Below are 20,378 nucleotides of genomic sequence, written 5' to 3'. Positions count from 1 at the left end.
ATTCTCCCGTCTCAGCCTCCCGAGTAGCTGGGACTACAGGCGCCCGCCACCTCGCCCGGCTAGTTTTTGTATTTTTAGTAGAGACGAGGTTTCACCGTGTTAGCCAGGATGGTCTCGATCTCCTGACCTCGTGATCCGCCCGTCTCGGCCTCCCAAAGTGCTGGGATTACAGGCTTGAGCCACCACGCCCGGCCTTGTTCATTCTTTAGTAGCATATTTATCTTTATATCTTTGAACACAGCTATGGTAGTTGCTTTAGGATTCCTGTCTGCTAATTTTAACCTGGGTCATCTTGGGAGTGGTTCTTTATTAATTGACTTTTTCCTTTAGGTCACATTTTCCTTTTTTCTCACCTGTCTAGTAATTGCAGATTGTATTCCAGACTTCATGATTAATGTATTTTAATGTATTGAAGATGCTCTAGATTCTGTTGTTTCTTTGGAGAATGTGGAGGGTGTGTGTGTGTGTTTTTTTGTTTTTTGTTTTTGTTTTTTTTTTTTTGAGATGGAGTCTCGCTATGACACCCAGGCTGGAGTGCAATGGCACGATTTTGGCTCACTGTAACCTCTGCCTTCCAGGTTGAAGCAATTCTTCTGCCTCCCGAGTACCTGAGACTACAGGCGTGTGCCACTGCACACAGCTAATTTTTTTGTGTTTTTGGTAGATATGGGGTTTTACCATATTGGCCAGGCTGGTCTCAAACTCCTGCCCACCTTGGTCTTCCAAAGTGCTGGGATTATAGTCATGAGCCACCACACCTAGCTGAATGCTGGGTTTTGTTGGAACTCAACCTCCAAATTTCTGTGACTTTTGTGGTGGTCAGCAGTAGAAATTTCTGCTCAATTCTTTTAGCCTTAAGTGAACTCCTTGGAGTCTGTCCCACATATGTGCAGTTCAGGTGTCATCTAAAAATCCTGGTGTAATTTATACACGGGACATGGCATGTCCTACTGGGATTCCCTTTCTTACTTTCCAGCAGCTCTGGTTGCTCCAGACTCTGTCCTTTGGTTTCTTCAGGCCATTAAGGCTGGGTTCTTAAGGACCCTTCTTCCACATCCAGGCCTTCCCTCAGGCAGAAATACCATTTAAAAAAAAAACAACAACAACCACCACCAAACAAAAAACCTTACTCTGTGCTACTCCTTTCTTTAAAGTGTAGACTATTCTCCAGTTTCTGGGCTTTAATTGTTTTTTATTGCCTTCACATAGTTGTTGGCACACAGAATAATTCAAGAACCCTTGACCTCATGTTTTTCCACAGGTTTTAAGGTAGGTTGCTATCATGAACTGTGGGAAAACCTGTCTCCCAAATCAGTGCTTCCCTTTCTTAGATCATGCTAATATTAGTCATAACAGCAATATAATAAAATAGTTGAAGAAGTCTGTTTAAACATTTCTTTGTACTAATTTTTGTTTTTGTTACTCAACAGGTTTGATCTGTGGATGAAATGAATCATGATTTTCAAGCTCTTGCATTAGAATCTCGGGGAATGGGAGAGGTAAATGTTTACAAATACTAAGAACTTACACCTCACTTTATTTTGAGCCATTGGAACTTAATTTGTTTTTTTAACCATCAACCTTCCTGGAAATAGTGGTCATATCTTCCAAACTATGTGGAGGGGTTTAAATTTCAGATTGTACAATTCTGTTGTGATTTTTGGATTTAAAAAAAAAAAAGCCTTTAGCAGTAATTTTTAGTGTGATTATTTGTGTCTAGGTGATTTGATTGACTTGGTGAGATAATTTCTTATATTTCGGTAATGAACTGTAATTAGCTTTGCTCGAAAAAAAACTCTAGCCTTGTTCTGCTGTTTTATATATGTATACTGTGTTTGCTTTAGTCATACTTGTTTTACTATTCTCCCTTCCAAAAATCTCTTGTTCACCCAAAACTGTTTACTTAACAAACTTCTAATCTTCTACAAGACCCCGCTGTGATGTATCTATTGTCTAGTTGCTATCTGCCATAGAATTAAGCACTCATCTGACTTCTAGTTCTTTATACAGACTTTTATTATATTGCTGGTTACAGTTTGTTTTACACTTGTCTCCCCTGTAAATTATTAGCTTTGTATGCCTAGCATAGTAGACACTTTGCATTTCTTAATAGATTTTATCGTTTTTGTTAATCTGTGGTTTTCTTTGGGGCACCAAAGTTAACCTCAGCATTACATATTTTAAGGCATCAAATACTTAGTTTTTCGTATAGCTAATGAATACTTAGAGAACTTTGATTATGGAAACTCTTGTGGTGACATCTATATTTTGTCATGTTATGTACTACTAACATAGACTTTGATAACAGAAGATAACAGTGAACAGACCTAAGATGTGTAATTAACTGCTTGCTCCTGGAGATTATTTTACCTTGGTAGAATAGAGACCTTCATGAGACTCACTCCATCCAATGCTGTGCTCTTCAGATGCAGAAAAGAGTCCAAGTCTCTCCTTTGGGCCACAAGAGGGCACCCTGCAGCTAGCTAACCCTCCCCTTCTTCAGAACAGCGTTTTCCAAAGAGTATGTCATTTTCAAAGGACTGATTTAAGGGTGAGTTAAGGTGCTTAAGCTTAAGTATTGCCAAAATAAACTTGTTAGACCAGTGCATAAGGTAAATTCTCAGCCCTAATAAAAATTGAAGAAATTGAATTTTTTTTTGTTAAACAAAATCTGTAGCTTCACTGCAGTGCAATATCTGGTTAGGCATTATTTATGCTATTGGCAAATAAGAGGCAGATGAAAAGAGCTTTTATTCTTTCCTGGCCACTAGTTTTCTTTGGTCTTTAAAAAGCAGAATAACATATGTTAAAAGCAGGGTTGAACAGTGCTTCAACCTTCTTGTCTGTGACAAAATTGAACTTGCTAATAATTCTTTAAGAACAAGAGAGTCATACCCCTACATTAATTTTAGACTCCCTGTATCACTTCTTAGATGTATATTGTATATGTTTTCAAACTGGTGTTTTTTCACTCTCTAAATATTTAGTAATTCTAAAGTTAGCTTTGCAGATCAAAAAAATGTCAAAATCAGAAACAGTGGTTGAAAGAGTTTAGTTATTTGTGGGATGGGGGAAGGATATCTGAGGTTTTTAGAAAAGAGTAGCTTGGTTGAATGGTATATTAAGAGAAAAAAGCTTAAATCCAGACTTTCTTATTGGACATGTCAGATATGCAGAGTAAAAGTGACCAGGGTTTAGACTTCCTGCTACCTGGTGGATAGCAGCATCTGTGTAACCTTCATCCAGTAAAAATATATTTTAAAATAAGATGTTCTCATTAGTTTTATTTCTTAGCAGTTTAAGCACTAATACTGTCACCTCAGAGATAGCTAAGAAAAACCTACTGAGATTTCTGTCTCTGGGTTCTCTCTCCCACAAGCCTTTCTATCTTTCCTCATCTCACAGGCAGCAAGGAACCTTCTGGGATTTCCTTCTTTGCCTGTCTCTCTCTCACCAGTCTTCTCCTCCTTTCCTGACAGGTGAGGTTTTTTTGTTTTTGTTGTATCCCAGAATTCATTCATTGGAATAAATTAAAAACAGCCTTGAGTTTCTGGCTCTTGAGTTTTGTAAAAATAGTTTTTTCTTTTTAATGCAAAACTCTTTTTAAAGTAGATTACCCTCGTCTTGACTTTCTTTAAAAATAGTTTTTGCTTACTATGTCTTAAGTTTTGTAAATCTCTAATGTACAAAGTGTTGCATCTACATATAGGACTAATTTCAAATTTACTGTTTGGTAGATCATGATGTCTTTACTGAGCCATCATCAGAAGGCATCCAGAAATAAGAGCAGATTTGTATTCACCTATTCGTAAACTTACCCTCTCTGTTTTTACACTGATACTATGTTTCTGTCGAAAGATCTACTGATTTGCATTATGTCATGTGCCTTAAAAAGAGCAAAACTAATCTATAGGGGATTGAACCCTGCTTTATTAGTGTAGTGTTAAGTCAGACACACTGCATAGGCTCATAACTATTAGCTTCTCTAGGTTGTTGGGGGCACATATAGCTGGGTTTCTGCTTATTTTTTAAATAACAGGAAAGAGGGCCCTGTCTGATATTCTTCAAAAAATCCAGAATCTAACTTTAAATCACTGAATTAATGTCTTTTATTTTGAGAATATCTTTATAGCTTAGTATGATAAACAGTGCTTTCTCCTGTCTTTCCAACACAGTAATATATAAAGAAAGCATTAAAGAAAGCCTGTGTACTAAGATTCTATGTAGTGTGGTGAAGTTGAAGACTTACTAGGTAGGCGAGTAAGGAGACTTGTGTTTTCTGTCAGATCTCTCACTAGTGTTATGACCTTGAGTAAGACTGACTGACTTTAAAAATAGTAATAAAAATAACCTTTTGTATGAATCACATACATCTCTCAAATGCTCTTGCTTTAATCTAAGCTCTTAGGGATAACTGGAATGGAAACCAGCCATTTCAAATAGTGTTTAAATAGCTGATCATAGTTTGTCTACATAATCTCTAAACAATTCTATCTTAAAATTTACCCACTGTAATAGGAAGAATATCATGATAATATTTTAAGCATTTTTATTTATTTTTTATTCCCAGTGGTGATGTAATACTGGATTCTTTTTTCTTTTTCTTTTTTGCTAGTCTGTATCTGTAGAATAATAGTGGAAATTTTCAGAAATCATGATGAATTAAAATATGATTGAAAAGAACTATCTTTTATGGTAGTTAAGTATGAAGAGAAGGGCCTTAGAATTAAGTAGATAGATATGGGTTCAAATCCCATTGTTAACATTTGCCAGCTGTGTATGTAACCTTGGTCAGTTTTCCTTATGCAAAATGTGACTAGTAGTAAACTGTTCTTTCTAAGTAGTGGGCTTTCATCATCCCCCTAGGATAGTCAAACTGACTCAAGAGAAAAGAAGTCAAATAGCTATAGACAAAATCGTTATAGTGAATAATATACTATTTGAAATAATCAGTTGAATGTTGTGGGTCAGTAAGTTAAGTCATGTTTGATAACATTAAAGAATTCATACTGTTGGTGGTGAAAATACCTAATATTTACGTGTCTGCTGTGTACTACATGTCATTCTTTTTTTTTGGAGGTGGAGTCTCGCTCTGTTGCCTAGGCTGGAGTGCAGTGGCATGATCTCGGCTCACTGCAACCTCCACCTCCCAGGTTCAAGTGATTCTTCTGCCTCAGCCTCCCGAGTAGCTGGGACTACAAGCGCGTGCCTCTACGCCTGGCTAATTTTGTGTATTTTTAATAGAGACAGGGTTTCATCGTGTTAGCCAAAATGGTCTCAATCTCCTGACCTCGTGATCTGCCCGCCTTGGCCTCCCAAAGTGCTAGGATTACAGGCGTGAGCCACTGCACCTGGCCCTAGATGTCATTCTAAGCAGTTTACAGATGAGGAAACTGAAGCCCAGAAAAGGTTAATTAAAACTAGTCCAAGGCCACATAATAGTACTTGAAGAGCAGTTTGAACTCAGGGAAGTCTTGAGTGTTTACAGTACTACTTCCTGTTGAAAGTGACGATATTTAGTAATGTTTGCTGTTGATACCAAGGATTTGGGGAAGTGGTATGAGTTGAGAAAATAAAAGTGTTAATATCTTTTATTAACAGAAAAGATTAAAGTTTGGAAAAGCACCATTTTTGTATTCTGTGGAGTTACTTTGTGTTTTGTTCTCTATGTTTTCTATGTTTCATTTGTTGTTGTTGTTTGTTTGGTTTGTTTTTTGTTTTGGAGACAGGATCTTGCTCTCTGGCCCAAGCTGGAGTGTAGTGGCATCGTCTCAACTTACTGCAACCTCTGACCCCTGGGGTCAAGTGATCCTCCCATATCCGCCTCCCCGGTATCTGGGACTACAGGTGCACGCCACCACTCCTGGCTAATTTTTATATTTTTTGTAGAGACCGAGTTTTGCCATGTTGCCCAGGCTGGTCTCGAACTCCTGAGCTCAAGCAGTCTGCCTGCCTCAGCTAATTATAGCTCACTGCAGTGTCAACCTCCCAGGCTCATTCTATCCTCCTATCTCAGCCTCCTAAGTAGCTGGGACTAGAGGTGCATGCCACCACACCTGGCTAATTTATTTTATATTTATTTATTTATAATTATTTTAATTTTAAAAAGAGACAGGGTCTCACCGTGTTGGCCAGGCTGGTCTCTAGCTCCTGGGCTCAAATTATCTTCACATCACCTACAGTGCTGGGATTACAGGCATGAGTCTCTGCTCCCTGCTACAACTTAATTTTGAGGATCCGTTCTTACCTCTTTTGAGCTTCCATTATACGTAGAGTGACTTTACATTCTGATTTGCCCAGGACAGCTCAGATCTGTATCTTCTCATGGCATAATTATTAATAGCATCTCTTTTTGCAAATATATCCCATTTGGGATGATAAGTTATATAAATAATTTAAAACATAATTTACATTTTAAATCCTTTTAAGTGTTGGGATTATGTTTATTTGGTTGGTTTAAGGGTTTTCCATAACAATTTAAAAAGTCTGAAGTATAGGTGTACTCATGTAAATGCCCGAGTGGGAGTTTGATTTTTTTGTTTTTGTTTTTGTTTTTGATGCAGTATTGGGTGCTGATTGATTTCTTTGGAAATGGAGAAAGCAAGCCATACATACTTTTGAAGGAAAAGACACTGTATATTCACTCAAACATTGGAGTTAGGATAGAAGAGCAGATTGATAAGAAACACTGAGTTGCCTGACCTTCCTTTAGAGTTTGTGAAGTAGGGAACTAATATGAAGTGGTATTGGATAACATATTTTATAGATCTTAACCGTTTCTTAATTTTGTTTTCTGTAATGTTTGTATGGTTGCTATTTCTACTACAGTAAAAGACTCTCCAGGGGCAAATCTCCTATTTTTATTGCTTTTCTAATCAATGCATTGTTTAACCTTTTTTCCCCCTCTTTAACTGTTCTATTCTGAATTGTTGCCTTCCCCTACATGTAGTTCACTTTAACCTGTTCTTAGTCACCAGCTAGTAGATCCCCTAAAAATATTTGAATCAGTATCTTAACTGTCAGAGCAAATAGTTTTTAGAATATCAGTGAAAGCCTTTGGTAGAGTGTTAATTTCAACTATTAAATTTTCCTGTGCTTAAAAACTTACTAAATGTTTGAAAATGAACGTGCTCATATCATAGTATAGTGCTTGGCCATAGTAGACACACTTGGTAAGTGGTTTACAGACTCCCTTACACCCCCCCCCCCCCCAGGTATGCAATTTGTTTTTTTTGTTTGTTTGTTTGTTTTGAGACAGAGTCTTGCTCTGTCGCCAGGCTGGAGTGCAGTGGCACAATCTCAACTCACTGCAACCTCAGCCTCCCAGGTTCAATCAATCCTCTTGCCTCAGCCTCCTGAGTAGCTGGGACTACAAGTGCACACTGCAATTTGCATTTTAAAACAGTGATCTGTGAAAGCACTCCCAGAACTTTAATCCCGAAAGACTTTAGAATCGTCTCAAAGGGGTGCTGTTACTTTTACTACCTCATAAGATTAGTCTGTTTTAGCCACTTATTTGTCTGTGATAAATGCTTTATTAGTTGTTACAACTTTATTTTAGATTACTTATTTGTTATTCTTATTTTGATACTGAGACATTTTTCTTCATGAAGTATGGCATAAAAGCATTGCTTTATTCTTTCAGGAATTATTTTCATCTGCTTGGAATGGCTTATTTATACAATATTTTTAAGGGATTAACTTGGGTTTTAACTATGAATGTTCAGTTATTTAAATGCATCAAGTATCATGCTTTAGTATTCATATTATTAGATTTATATTTTGTTGAATATTTACGTGAATCTTTTATGGTGAGATTTTTAAAATAGAAGGAATAGAGGTTATAGTTTACTTACTGGGATCTTTATTAGAGCAGATTTTTGTTTAAAATGTCTGCTCTTCATAAATACGAATCATTTACAGCCCAGGGCCATCCTAGCATTTAAAAACTGTTTTTAAAAAATGGAGTTCTTTTTTTTAAATTAAAACATTTACATTAAACATTTTAATTCACATTTTTAAATTAAAACATTAAGTTTAATTTAGTTGAGCAAAAGATCTATAATTCAGGAACATGCCCACATTGGATATTTTCTCTTCCCTTTAAAGCTGCTTCTCCTGGTTTGTTGTTGTTTTCCTATTTTGGTCAGTAGCACTACCATTTACCTTTTTACCTGTTTAAGTTATTAAACAGGTTATTCTTTTTACTTACATTCCCCACCGTTTGTATTCAGATCCTTTTGACTCCAAGGTGTCTGTCAGATCCATTTTATTTTCTCAGCTTTCTCTGCCAGTACCCTCTTTTTTGTTTGTTTTTTTGTTTTTTGAGACAGAATCTTACTCTGTCACCCAGGCTGGAGTGCAGTGGCGCAGCCTGCACCTCCCGGGTTCAAGCACTTCTCTGCCTCAGCCTCCCGAGTAGCCGGGATTACAGGTGCCGGCCAACACTCCTGGCTAATTTTTGTATTTTTAGTAGAGACAGGGTTTCACCATCTCGGCCAGGCTGGTCTTGAACTCCTGACCTTGTGATCCACCTGCCTAGGCCTCCCAAAGTGCTGGGATTACAGGTGTGAGCCACTGTGTCTGGCCCAGTACCCTCTTTTAGTTCTTGCTCTCTTGGCCCTCTTATTATAAATTGCCAAAATTGATCTTGTTCTATTTGTTATTCTTAAAACTTACAACTTGAGTTTTTTGTAATACCTAGTGTTACCCTTGCTAACTCTTCTCTGTTCCCTGTTGCTTCAGTAGAACATCTAACTTCCTTAGCGTGTCTTTAAGGGTCCTCATAACCTGATCTGCCGGCATCTGTTAGCTTTGCTAGCATCAACTTTTGACCTTGCCACATGTTTCATCTTACACCCTATTCTACGCACTGTGCATTTTCTCAAGTTTTGCCTTTATTGATGGTTTTCTACGTCACACACACAAACACACACATCTTATCTCAGACCCATTTCAGGTATTACTGAGTTCTATTTATTACAGTTTATATGTTTGTGCGCTCTCTAAAGATGAGCAGACCATGCCCTTAAGAGGTAAACATACAGGTAATTGAGTGTGATAAGTTTAATAGAAGTATACACAGGTTTTATTGTTAGCACTGAAAAGACTGGGCACCTAATTAAGCGTTGAGAGTGATGGTGTCTTATGAATGCTGCTTTAAAATGCTAAGTGCACTTCTCAGAAAACCAGTGTGTTCTTTTCAAACAAATGTATCCAAGTTGGCCGGCCACCTCCTAAGCGTCAGGGACAGTAGGGAGATATGAATGGATATTAAACAATAAGAATTGCCCAAAATGTTCATTTTGAATAATCAGTGAATGATTGTATCAACACAATTTTTATGTGCTATGCATGTCACTGTATTGGATAGAGCACAGGGCCTTGAGATTGTTTCTTTTCTATGCATGTTTTCTACCATCCATAGCTTTTTGTTATGGGATTGACAGATAGTACTCAGCAACTAGTAAGAGGTGTGAAATTCACTTCCATTGCATAACTGAGTTAAGAATGAAAAAGTATTTTCTATTCTGGAAGATATGATAGGAGGTGGTCTAGGGAGAAGATGTGGAAGTGAAGGAAAAAGTTTAATCATTCCTATGGATGTGCTTATTAAATCTGTTATTGAGTAAGAAATTTAATAAGCCTTTTGAATAAATTTACGTTGTAATAAAAATGTATGGAAAGTGAAGAAAAGTCACAAGTAGATTGTGATTTTTGTTTAAGGTCTAGAATTATTAGCACCAGCACACAAAAATAAGTGGGGAGTTAATTTACTATTAACAAAACAACTTAGAAAATAGGTCACTCTGAATTTTCGTTAGCATTGAAAACTAATGTATCCATAGCATTGATACGTTTGAGACTTCTTATATGTTAATTCTTTGTAATTAGAATAACTGTAATTTTTCCTCCAAATAGCTTTTGCCTACCAAAAAGTTTTGGGAACCTGATGATTCAACAAAAGATGGACAAAAAGGCATATTTCTTGGGGATGATGAATGGAGAGAGACTGCATGGGGAACTTCTCGTAAGTTACTGGTATATGAATTATGAATATATTTAGCATTTTATAAGTCATATGCACCTTTTTTTTTTTTTTAAGACAGAGTCTCCAAATTTTTGCATTTTTGTAGAGTTTCGCTGTGTTGCCCAGGCTGTTCTCAAATAACTGGGCTCATGAAATTCTCCTGCCTTGGCCTCCCAAAGTGCTGAGATTATAGGCGTGAGCCACCACACCCAGCCCTATGCACATTTTCTTAATGGCAGCTAAGAAATGTAATTTTAGAAGTATTTGTCACAGTAAGATTTTATTAAGGGTTTTTTTTTTTAATCGTAAAATTCTGTGGCTATTAAAAAACAAGATGCTCATGAGGTTGTGGTGAAAAAGGACCACTTATACACTAGTAGTGGGAATGTAAATTAGTTCAGCCATTGTAGAAAGCATTGTGTCAATTCCTCAGAGAAGTAAAAACAAAATTATTCAATTCAGCAATCCCATTTTTGGGTATATACCCCAAGGAATATAAATTGTGCTACCATAAGACACACACATTTATGTTCGTAGCAGCACTATTCCATAATAGCAAAACCATGGAAAAATCTAAATGGCCATCAACAGTAGGCTGGATAAAGAAAATCTGGTACATATGCACCATGGAACACTACGCAGCCATGAAAAAAAGATGTGAGATAATGTCCTTTGCAGCAACATGGATGGGGCTGGAGACCATTACCTTTAGCAAACTAACAAAGGAACAGAAAATCAAATACTGCTTGTTCTCACTTATTAGGTGGGAGCTAAATAACAACACAGGGACACAAAGAGGGGAACAACAGACATGGAGGCCTCCTTGAGGGTAGAGGATGGAGGGAGAGGATCAGAAAAAATACCTGTCAGGTACTATTTTTAGTACCTGAGTAATGAAATAATCTGTACACCAAACCCCTGTGACATGAATTTACCTATATAACAAGCTTGCACATGTACCCCCCCAATCTAGAATAAAAGTTTTAAAATAATAAAATTCTGAATTTTCATTTAAAATGGAGGATAGATTAACCATAGAAATTTTTAGTCTTAATTTGTGCTAGATGATCGTGACTGATTTATTTAATTGCAGCTCAGCCTAGCTTTATTAGATATTTGCCGCACCCAGGAAGGAAGTAGACTGTCTTGGTAAGATAGAGCTCCCAGAAAGGGAGCGGATCTTTAAATGTTTTGATTTCGACTTCATAAGTAATGGGGAGAGGCTTAGGTCTAAGAAACTGTTAAGGGAAAATTAGCTGGTGTATAAGGAGTATAACATACAGGAGTGACAGTGTTGGCAAATTAAAGATCATAGTTAAATGCTTTTTTTTCTTTTTAAGAGGGTGTTGCTCTGTTGCCTAGGCTCGTGTGCAGTGGCACGATCTTAGCTCGCTGCCGTCTCGAACTTTTGGGCCAAAAAGATCCTTCCACGTCCTCCTCCCGAGTAGCTAGGACTACAGGCTCACACCACCACATCTGGCTAATTTTTCTTTATTTTTTTTCCCTGGCCGGCGCGGTGGCTCAAGCCTGTAATCCCAGCACTTTGGGAGGCCGAGACGGGCGGATCACGAGGTCAGGAGATCCAGACCATCCTGGCTAACACGGTGAAACCCCATCTCTACTAAAAATACAAAAAAAAACCAGCCGGGCGAGGTGGCGGGCGCCTGTAGTCCCAGCTACTCGGGAGGCTGAGGCAGGAGAATGGTGTAAACCCGGGAGGCGGAGCTTGCAGTGAGCTGAGATCTGGCCACTGCACTCCAGTCCGGGCCACAGAGCGAGACTCTGCCTCAAAAAAAATAAATAAATAAAAATAAATATTTTTTTCCCCTGAGACGAGGTCTCGTTCTGTCGCCCAGGCTGGAGTGCAGTGGCCCAATCTTGGCTTACTGCAAACTCTGCCTCCCAGGTTCAAGTGATTATCCTGCCTCAGCCTCCTGAGTAGCTGGGATAATAGGTGCCTGCCACCACACCCTGCTAATTTTCGTATTTTTAGTTGAGACGGGGTTTCACCATGTTGGCCAGGCTGGTCTTGAAATCTTACCTCAGGTGATCTGCCCACCTCAGCCTCCGAAAGTGCTGGGATTAGGGCATGAGCCATCATGCCTGGCCAGGTCTGGCTAGTTTTTAAAACTTTCTTTTTTTTTTTTTTGGAGATGGGGTCTCACTATGTTGCCCAGGCTGGTCTCAGAACTTCTGCCTTCAAGTGATCAATCCTCCTGCCTCAGGCATGAGCCACCTTGTTCGGCCCATAGTTGTGTTAAAGTAGTTAGCATATCTTTTTACTGATTACATTTTAAAATGTTTCTAGTTAGTAAAATCTCAGAGGTGTACAGCTAGATCATGTATTTTACAAATATTTTCTTTTTTTTATTTAAGTTCATACAGTTTGCTTAAGCTCTGCAGAATGACCAAAGTAATAATGAAAACAAATTTTTGCATGATAATTACCCGATTATCATTATTTTTCAGTATTAATCACGAGATATTTTCTTATTCTCTAAATCATGAAAGTATATTAGAAGATTTAACACTTTTATATAGTGTTTCATTTCATTACTGTTAAAATAATTGCCAAAAAGCTAAAATCTAAAAGGTTAAGGTCTGGAAAATGTGGTGATTTCAACAAAGTAGGTTGCAAATGTTGGCAACAAGTAATTTAGACAAAAATTTTCTTAAAATATTGTAAATTTCCTTTGAGTTCAACTAATGTGTGATACATAATATGCCAGGTTTGGAGAATATAAAAATAAATGATATGACGCTTGTCCTCAAGGGTCCCTTGTCCTTTATTTTTCTGAATTAGAATTAACCTATATTAGGTTAGACTCATAATTTTAAATAGTAATTTGGACTGGGATATATCTGCTACAAAAGGCATATTTCTTGCTGAGAGCATGTGTGCTCGATAACTTGGTTGATGGACATGATTTGAAAGTTGAATGTACGACTTATTTACCAGAATGAGAACCAAAGATTTTTAAAATCTTTTATCTTTTTTTTTCCCCTAAGACCAGGTTATAAGGCTGGCTAATTTTTGTATTTTTGGTAGAGATGGGGTTTCACCATGTTGCCGAGGCTGGTCTCGAACTCCTGAGGAGCTCAAAACAATCTGCCTGCCTTAGCCTCCCAAAGTGCTGTGATTAAAGGCATGAGCCACTGTGCCCAGCCAACCAAAGATTTTTTGAGGTGATGAAAAGCAAAGCATCTTGAGCACAACGTGACAAAGAGAGATTATTTGAAGACAGATGATAGGGAAACCGTGAAATTTATGATTTCAATTTTTTGTGCCCCTCCTCTCCCAACTCTCATAACATTTTGAAAGATGAGTGTTTGTCTTTTACTAGAAACCATGAGAAAATTAGAAATGAATGGAATTTTGTTTACCTAACGAACATTTATTGAATGCCAGACACATAGAAATATGCATAACACCTTCTTGCTCTCAAGGAATTGTCGTTCTAAGAGAGTCTCTTTCTATGACTGCAGGAGACTTGACATACTCCCTCTCAGCAGAACCACATTACTTGTGATTATCAGGTTCATTATGTTCTCCAGCACTTCTTGGCATTTGACCATTCTGGTTTCTGTAACTGAAATGTCCTATCACCCCCACCTCCCCATTGGCTACCTTTTTTTAACCCTTCATTATCAGCTGAAATACGACTTCCATCTGTAATTGCAGCACTTTAGGAGATCAAGGCTGGCAGATACTTGAGGCCAGGAGTTTGAGACCAGCTGGGTAATATAGTGAGACCCTGCACCTTCCCACCAAAAAAAAAAGTGGCATTGATTCTAAGACTTGGGAGGATTGATGCCCATCTTTCTTATTTTTGCTTTTTTTTTTCTTAAATTTTACTTTTTCCTTTAAGCTCTGTTGGACTTGAATGCGCATCTTTCAGATCTCATGGTGTCATGGATTATATTTTGGTTGAAGCTCTTTTATTCTATTCTAATTGCCTTTTATTAAACCTATACTCTTGAGAACAGACTGTTTTGTTCTCGGATTCCTCATATATGGGTCATTGCTTAGCATACAAGAGAATGAATCAATATTTCAACTGTGTAATGAATGGATGAATGATTGAAAGAATATAATGACTAGTCTCTTATGGATGCAGATACTGAAATGGAAGTGTTTTGATTTAGTTTAACAAACATGGCAATCATTTCAAAATTATTACAATTAATAAAATGATGACTGGCTACCAGTATGAAATTTGAGCCTCAATAGTTTAAATATTGAGTATTATACCTATCACAAACAATCCAGAGGAAACTGGTAGCTTACGGGTTCTTTCAAAAAAGTTTCCAGCAAAAACTGTTTGAATGTTGCCTCAAATGAGTTACTGTATTTGTATTCCATTAACTGTCAGATCTTAAATACTACCTTTACTTTTCATTCCAAAAGTATGGAGAAAAAAATAAATCAATAATTTTGTTTTAAAATAAATGGAAAACTTTTAAGCTAGAAGATAATTTAGTTTTTTTTAAACCAAGAGTAGAAAATTCTGTGGTATTACTGATTTTTCTGGACTTACTCATTTGTGATTATAGCGTTATAGTCCTAAGTTCTGATCTATCCAGTGCATAACTGTGAACTTGAGAAGTGTTTCTGCCAAATTGAAAGTTTATTTTATTTTATTATTTTAATTTGTTTATTTGCAGTGAGGAGCAGAGTCTCCTGTGTCACCCAGGCTGGAGTACAGTGGCACAATCATGGCTCACCAAAGCCTTGACCTCCCGGGCTCAGGCGATCCTTTCACCTCATCAGCCTCCTTAGTAGCTGGGACTATTAAGTGCCTGTCACCATGTCCAGCTAATTTTTGTATTCTTAGTAGAGGTGGGGTTTCGCCTTTTTGTCCAGGCTGGTCTTGAACTCCTGAGCTCAAGCAGTCCACCTGCCTCAGTCTCCCAAAGTACTGATTACAGGAGTGAGTGACTGCCTCTGGCAATTTTTTTTTTTTTTTTTTTGAGACAGAATCTCACTCTGTCACCCAGAGCGGAGTGCAGTGGTGTGAACATGGCTCACTGCAGCCTCAACCTCCTGGGTTCAAGTAATCTTCCCACCTCAGCCTCTCAGCTCCTGAGACTACAGACCTGTGCTGCCATGCTTGGCTAATTTTTAAACTTTTGGTAGAGATGGGAACTCACCATGTTTCCCATGCTAGTCTTAAACTTCTCTGCACAAGTGATCCTCCTCAGCTTCCCAAAGTGCTGGGGTAACAGGTATGAGCCCCTGCTGTCCAGCCTCTTCTAGGTTTTATCCCTGAAGGTTTATGTTATGAATTGTTATAAATTGTCAAAAGAAGGTTAACTTTTTAAAATGATGTTTATAAGCAACTGATCCTTCAGGTAGTATCCTTTGGGTACTATGTCTACCTTTGTTGACCTTTTTGGTTGTACTGTTCTTAACATAGGTTTTTATCTGTTTATTGCCAAATGGCTCTTTCCATCTGTATTTTCAAGATACATGCTCCAGCCAGTTAGTCTCAACCAAATGAAGAGCTTTTTATTTATTTTTTATCTTTTTTATTATTATTATACTTTAAGTTCTAGGGTACATGTACACAAAGCACAGGTTTATTACATAGGTATACATGTGCCATGTTGGTTTGCTGCACCCATCAACTCGTCATTTACATTAGGTATTCTAACGTTATCCCTCCTCCAGCCCCGCAACCCCCAACAGGCCCAGGTGTGTGATGTTCTCCTCCTTGTGTCCATGTGTTCTCATTGTTCAACTCCTACTTATGAGTGAGAACATGCAGTGTTGGGTTTTCTGTCCTTGTGATATTTTGCTGAGAATGATGGTTTCCAGCTTCATCCATGTCCCTGCAAAGGACATGAACTCATCCTTTTTTATGGCTGCATAGTATTCCATGGTGTCTGTGTGCCACATTTTCTTTATCTAGCCTATTATTCATAGACATTTGGGTTGCTGCAATAAACATATGTGTGTATGTGTTTTTATAGTAGCATGATTTGTAATTCTTTGGGTATATACCCAGTATAATGAGATTGCTGAGTCAAATGATATTTCTGGTTCTAGATCCTTGAGGAATCCACACTGTCTTCCACAATGGTTGAACTCATTTACACTGCCACCAACAGTGTAAAAGCATTCCTATTTCTCCTCATCCTCTCCACCATCTGTTGTTTACTGACTTTTTAGTGCTCGCCATTCTAACTTGTGTGAGATGGTATCTCGTTGTTTTGATTTGTGTTTCTCTGATGACCAGTGATGATGAGCATTTTTTCATATATCTGTTGGCTTCATAAATGTCTTCTTTTGAGAAGTATCTGATCATATCCTTCACCCACTTTTTGATGGGGTTGTTTTTTTCTTTCAAATTTATTTAAGTTCTTTGTAGATTCTGGATATTAGCCCTTTGTTGGATGGATAGATTGCAAAAATTTTCCCCCATTCTCTTGGTTGCCTGTTCACTCAGATGATAGTTTATTTTGCTGTGCAGAAGCTCTTTAGTTTAATTAGATCCCATTTGCCAATTTTGGCTTTTGTTGCCATTGCTTTTGGTGTTTTAGTCATGAAGTCTTTGCCCATGCTTACGTCCTGAATGGTATTGCCTAGGTTTTCTTCTGGGGTTTTTATGGTTTTAGGTCTTACATGTAAGTCTGTAATCCATCTTGAGTTAATTTTTGTATAAGTTGTAAGAAAGGGATCCAGTTTCAGCTTTCTACATATGGCTAGCCAGTTTTCCCAGCACCATTTATTAAATAGGGAATCTTTTCCCCATTTCTTGTTTTTGTCAGATTTGTCAAAGATCAGATGGCTATAGATGTGTTATTTTTGAGGCCTCTGTTCTGTTCCATTGGTCTATATATCTGTTTTGGTACCAGTACCATGCTGTTTTGGTTACTGTAGCCTTGTAGTATAGTTTGAAGTCAGGTAGCATGATGCCTCCAGCTTTGTTCTTTTTGCTTAGGATTGTCTTGGCTATGTGGGCTCTTTTATGGTTTCATATGAAATTTAAAGTAGTTTTATCTAATTCTATGAAGAAAGTCAGTGGTAGCTTGATGGGGATAGCATTGAATCTATAAATTACCTTGGGTAGTGTGGCCATTTTCACAATACTGATTCTTCCTATCCATGAGCATGGAATGTTCTTCCATTTGTGTCCTATGAAGAACTTTATGTAAAGATTATAGTAATAACATTCAAAATAAAACAATGTGCTGATTTTTCTTCAGTATACTAATTTGTGTAACTACATTTTGTTTAAGTTAAAAGTACATGTATATAATTGTATTTTTTCTTCCAAACAGACCATTCAATGTCCCAGCCTATTATGGTACAGAGAAGATCTGGACAGGGTTTTCATGGAAACAGTGAAGTAAATGCAATACTGTCTCCGCGATCAGAAAGTGGAGGCCTTGGTGTGAGCATGGTAGAATATGTATTAAGTTCTTCTCCTGCTGATAAATTGGATTCTCGATTTAGGAAGGGAAATTTTGTAAGTATTTTGAATAAAGAAATATTTAATATTTGCTTGAGAGTTATTTGGTTACATTACTTTTATTTTTAATTCAATTTATTTTTCTGTGCCCTTCCTATAGTTAAGGGAAATTTTGTAACTATTATTGCTATTCTTCTGCTTAGCCACTTGAAGAAGGTGAAATGATAGAACCATTGGAAATATGTATGATTTGAACCATGTTACAGAAGTCAAATCATACTGATTTTAAAACATAATCTGCAAAATTAAAATTGCTTATTCCTGGTAGTGCTTGATGTGAAAGTAACTAAACAAAATCTTCTATGCATTATTTTAATCTAGTTTGTGGTGTTAACTGCTTTTCCAGCACCGCTATAGTTAAGGTTGCCTTAGCCCTTCTGTTATAAATCACTAGTTTGTACTCAATTTTTGGGCCTTTGATAAATTAATTGACTACGAAATTAAATAAGATTCAATGCTTTTATTGTTTACATGCACTGTAGTGTAGTGGTAGGTCACCTTATGGTGCCTTTTATTTTTGTGTTCTATTAAATATTCAGAATCAAACAGATTCTTTTTCCTCAGGGCACTAGAGATGCTGAAACAGATGGACCTGAGAAAGGAGATCAAAAAGGCAAGGCTTCTCCATTTGAGGAGGACCAAAACAGAGATCTTAAACAAGGAGATGATGATGATTCTAAAATAAATGGCAGAGGTTTGCCAAATGGAATGGATGCCGATTGCAAAGATTTTAAGTAAGATTTTAACTTTCTCAAGAAGAAAAGCGTATCTTTTTAGGGATTACTACTATTAGTTGATGTGACTAATTTAGACATTTTCATCATTTAGGTTTATTTCCTTTGAACTTTGTGTTAATCTGGACAAATTTTGTTTTTTCACTATAAAGAAAATTTGTGATTATGAACCATTTAAAAAAAATAATCTTCAAACCAGCCTCTGAAACAGTGCATTCTGTTGAAGGAGTAATGTTAGAAGCTGCACTTACTTTTCTGTTAATATAATAGTCTAAATTTCAACTTTTTCCTTTCTGTTAAATTTAGTGAAGTGTAGGTTTACTCTGATTTTTTTTTTCCCTTTTGGGAGTGCTTTTGAGCACCTTTCAGTGGAGTTTTCTTCCTTCTGAGTATTTATGCCCTGCCTCCCATTTAACTTTTAATCTTAGAAGAGAGGAGACAAAATTAGCTTAGGAGTAGTAATCTTTCTTACAATATATGAGTTTGTGCTAATACTTAAGATTATTCCTGCAAATCGCAAGTGGGGAACATATTAGAGACTTTTAAAAGTTAGCTTTAAGCTCATAATTTTTTATATTATAGCTTTTTGTTGTCTTTTTATGTAGCTTTTTATTGTCTTTTTATGGCAGTTAAATAAGTACTTTAGCCTTTGGTCTTAGATTAGACAGTGTACATTTATCTACATATTAGGGAGTTGTTTATATTGATTTTCTGTAATATTTCAATAATGAGGTGCTTTGGATCCTGTATCTGAAAATGAGCTGTTTCTTTGAGGTCCTATGACCGTGGAATCTTACATAAAAAAGAGTATTAGGTATATGGTGGGTGGTATTCTTTTACATTTATTGCCTTTAATTATCAAAAGCAAAGTAACAATGCTTCTTAAAAACAGTGCCATTTCTATCTGTTCTGAGTGCAAAAAAGCATCCAAAACCAGTAAACCTCTTTTGACAAGAAATACATTTAATGCTATTCAGATTTAGAACTTTATTCTGAGTTTGTTCTTCACTATTACCTAATCTAAGTTTTAGTTAAGGAAATGCATTTAAAATTCAGTTGATGATAAACCCTTCAGAGTATACATTTATAATTGAAGTGTTAATACACCATTAACTATAGCAAGAAAATAGCACCACTGATAGCATTACTTTTTTTCATAATGTCCTCTATTTTTGCTATATATAAGTTACTTTGTGTGAGAGGTGATACTTCTCCCCTGAAATATTAATGTGGATTTTACATTTATTAGCATTCTGGTTTTATTCCATTAAGTTTTAGATATGTGTTTTAAATTACTAATTATTTTAGATACAGTATTAGTTATTACTTGACAGTGTTAAAATGTATTAACACAATCAACAGCTGTGGTCATATGGTCACTATGCCAACACATCATTAATTTCTACATTAACTGATACGTCATCAATATATACATTATTGGAGTAGAACAGAAATCAATAAAATAACTATTGAACACTTTCTTTTTTTAAGAAAAAATGGCTGATTTTAAAGAAAATCCTTTTAGTTTTTTCTTTCCATATGTTCCAAATGAAAAATGAGCCTTTGGAATGTTCACGTACAAAATTAGGTGTGGTTTAAAGGGAAAGGAGTTTGAAATCTTCTGATTTTGCAAGGACAAAATGATTGATGTTTAAATGAAATGTTAAGTTTGCTTACATACCTATAGAGAACAATTCTTGTAATCAAGAAATTGCTTTGTAAACTATATGTTAGCAAATTTATTCCAATCCAGACTACCTGAAGTTGGGAAGAGTTAGATGGATGTAGCAACTGGCATTAAAAGCCAGGTGGAACAGTACCATTTACTTAATGTACTCATGCTTGAATATCCTGTGAATGCATAGTTACTCTGAACAATAAACTCTTTCTTACAAAGGAAAGGATCCTATATAAAATATTTATGTATAAGATAAGCTATAAATGAGGATTGGTCATGAGCTAGAAATGTAAGTTTAGACCATGAAGGTGGTTAGTAAAAAAAGAAGCCAGTACTTAAAATTTAGTCCAGTGTTAATGAATTCCTTGTGAAAATTAAGGAGGCCATATAGAAGTGAGGTCCCTTTTTCTATTTTTTATGTAGAAAGATCCTTTTCTTGCTGTGTATACTTAATTTTTGAT

At 36.6% G+C, this 20,378-nt stretch overlaps 1 protein-coding gene across 13 annotated transcripts in view; it reads left to right on the top strand.

Moving 5' to 3' along the window:
* PUM2 (pumilio RNA binding family member 2) overlaps positions 1-20,378 on the top strand; it is a 108,874-nt gene that overhangs the window by 24,205 nt on the left and 64,291 nt on the right. For 11 of the 13 annotated variants that reach the window (XM_030920793.1, XM_030920790.1, XM_030920797.1 and 8 more), the window contains 4 exons: positions 1,431-1,499; positions 9,922-10,030; positions 17,315-17,502; positions 18,070-18,239. In XM_030920793.1, the coding sequence (XP_030776653.1) occupies positions 1,449-1,499; positions 9,922-10,030; positions 17,315-17,502; positions 18,070-18,239 (518 nt within the window). In that variant the 5' untranslated portion in view covers positions 1,431-1,448. Of the gene's footprint in view, positions 1-1,430; positions 1,500-2,426; positions 2,552-9,921; positions 10,031-17,314; positions 17,503-18,069; positions 18,240-20,378 lie in introns of all 13 variants that reach the window. The other 2 variants (XM_030920794.1, XM_030920791.1) reach the window with 1 other exon arrangement.

The sequence above is a fragment of the Rhinopithecus roxellana genome, chromosome 17, assembly GCF_007565055.1.
Source record: "Rhinopithecus roxellana isolate Shanxi Qingling chromosome 17, ASM756505v1, whole genome shotgun sequence".
Taxonomy (NCBI): domain Eukaryota; kingdom Metazoa; phylum Chordata; class Mammalia; order Primates; family Cercopithecidae; genus Rhinopithecus; species Rhinopithecus roxellana.
The sequence above is the reverse complement of the archived record's forward strand: the minus strand, read 5'-3'. Positions and strand labels throughout refer to the sequence as shown.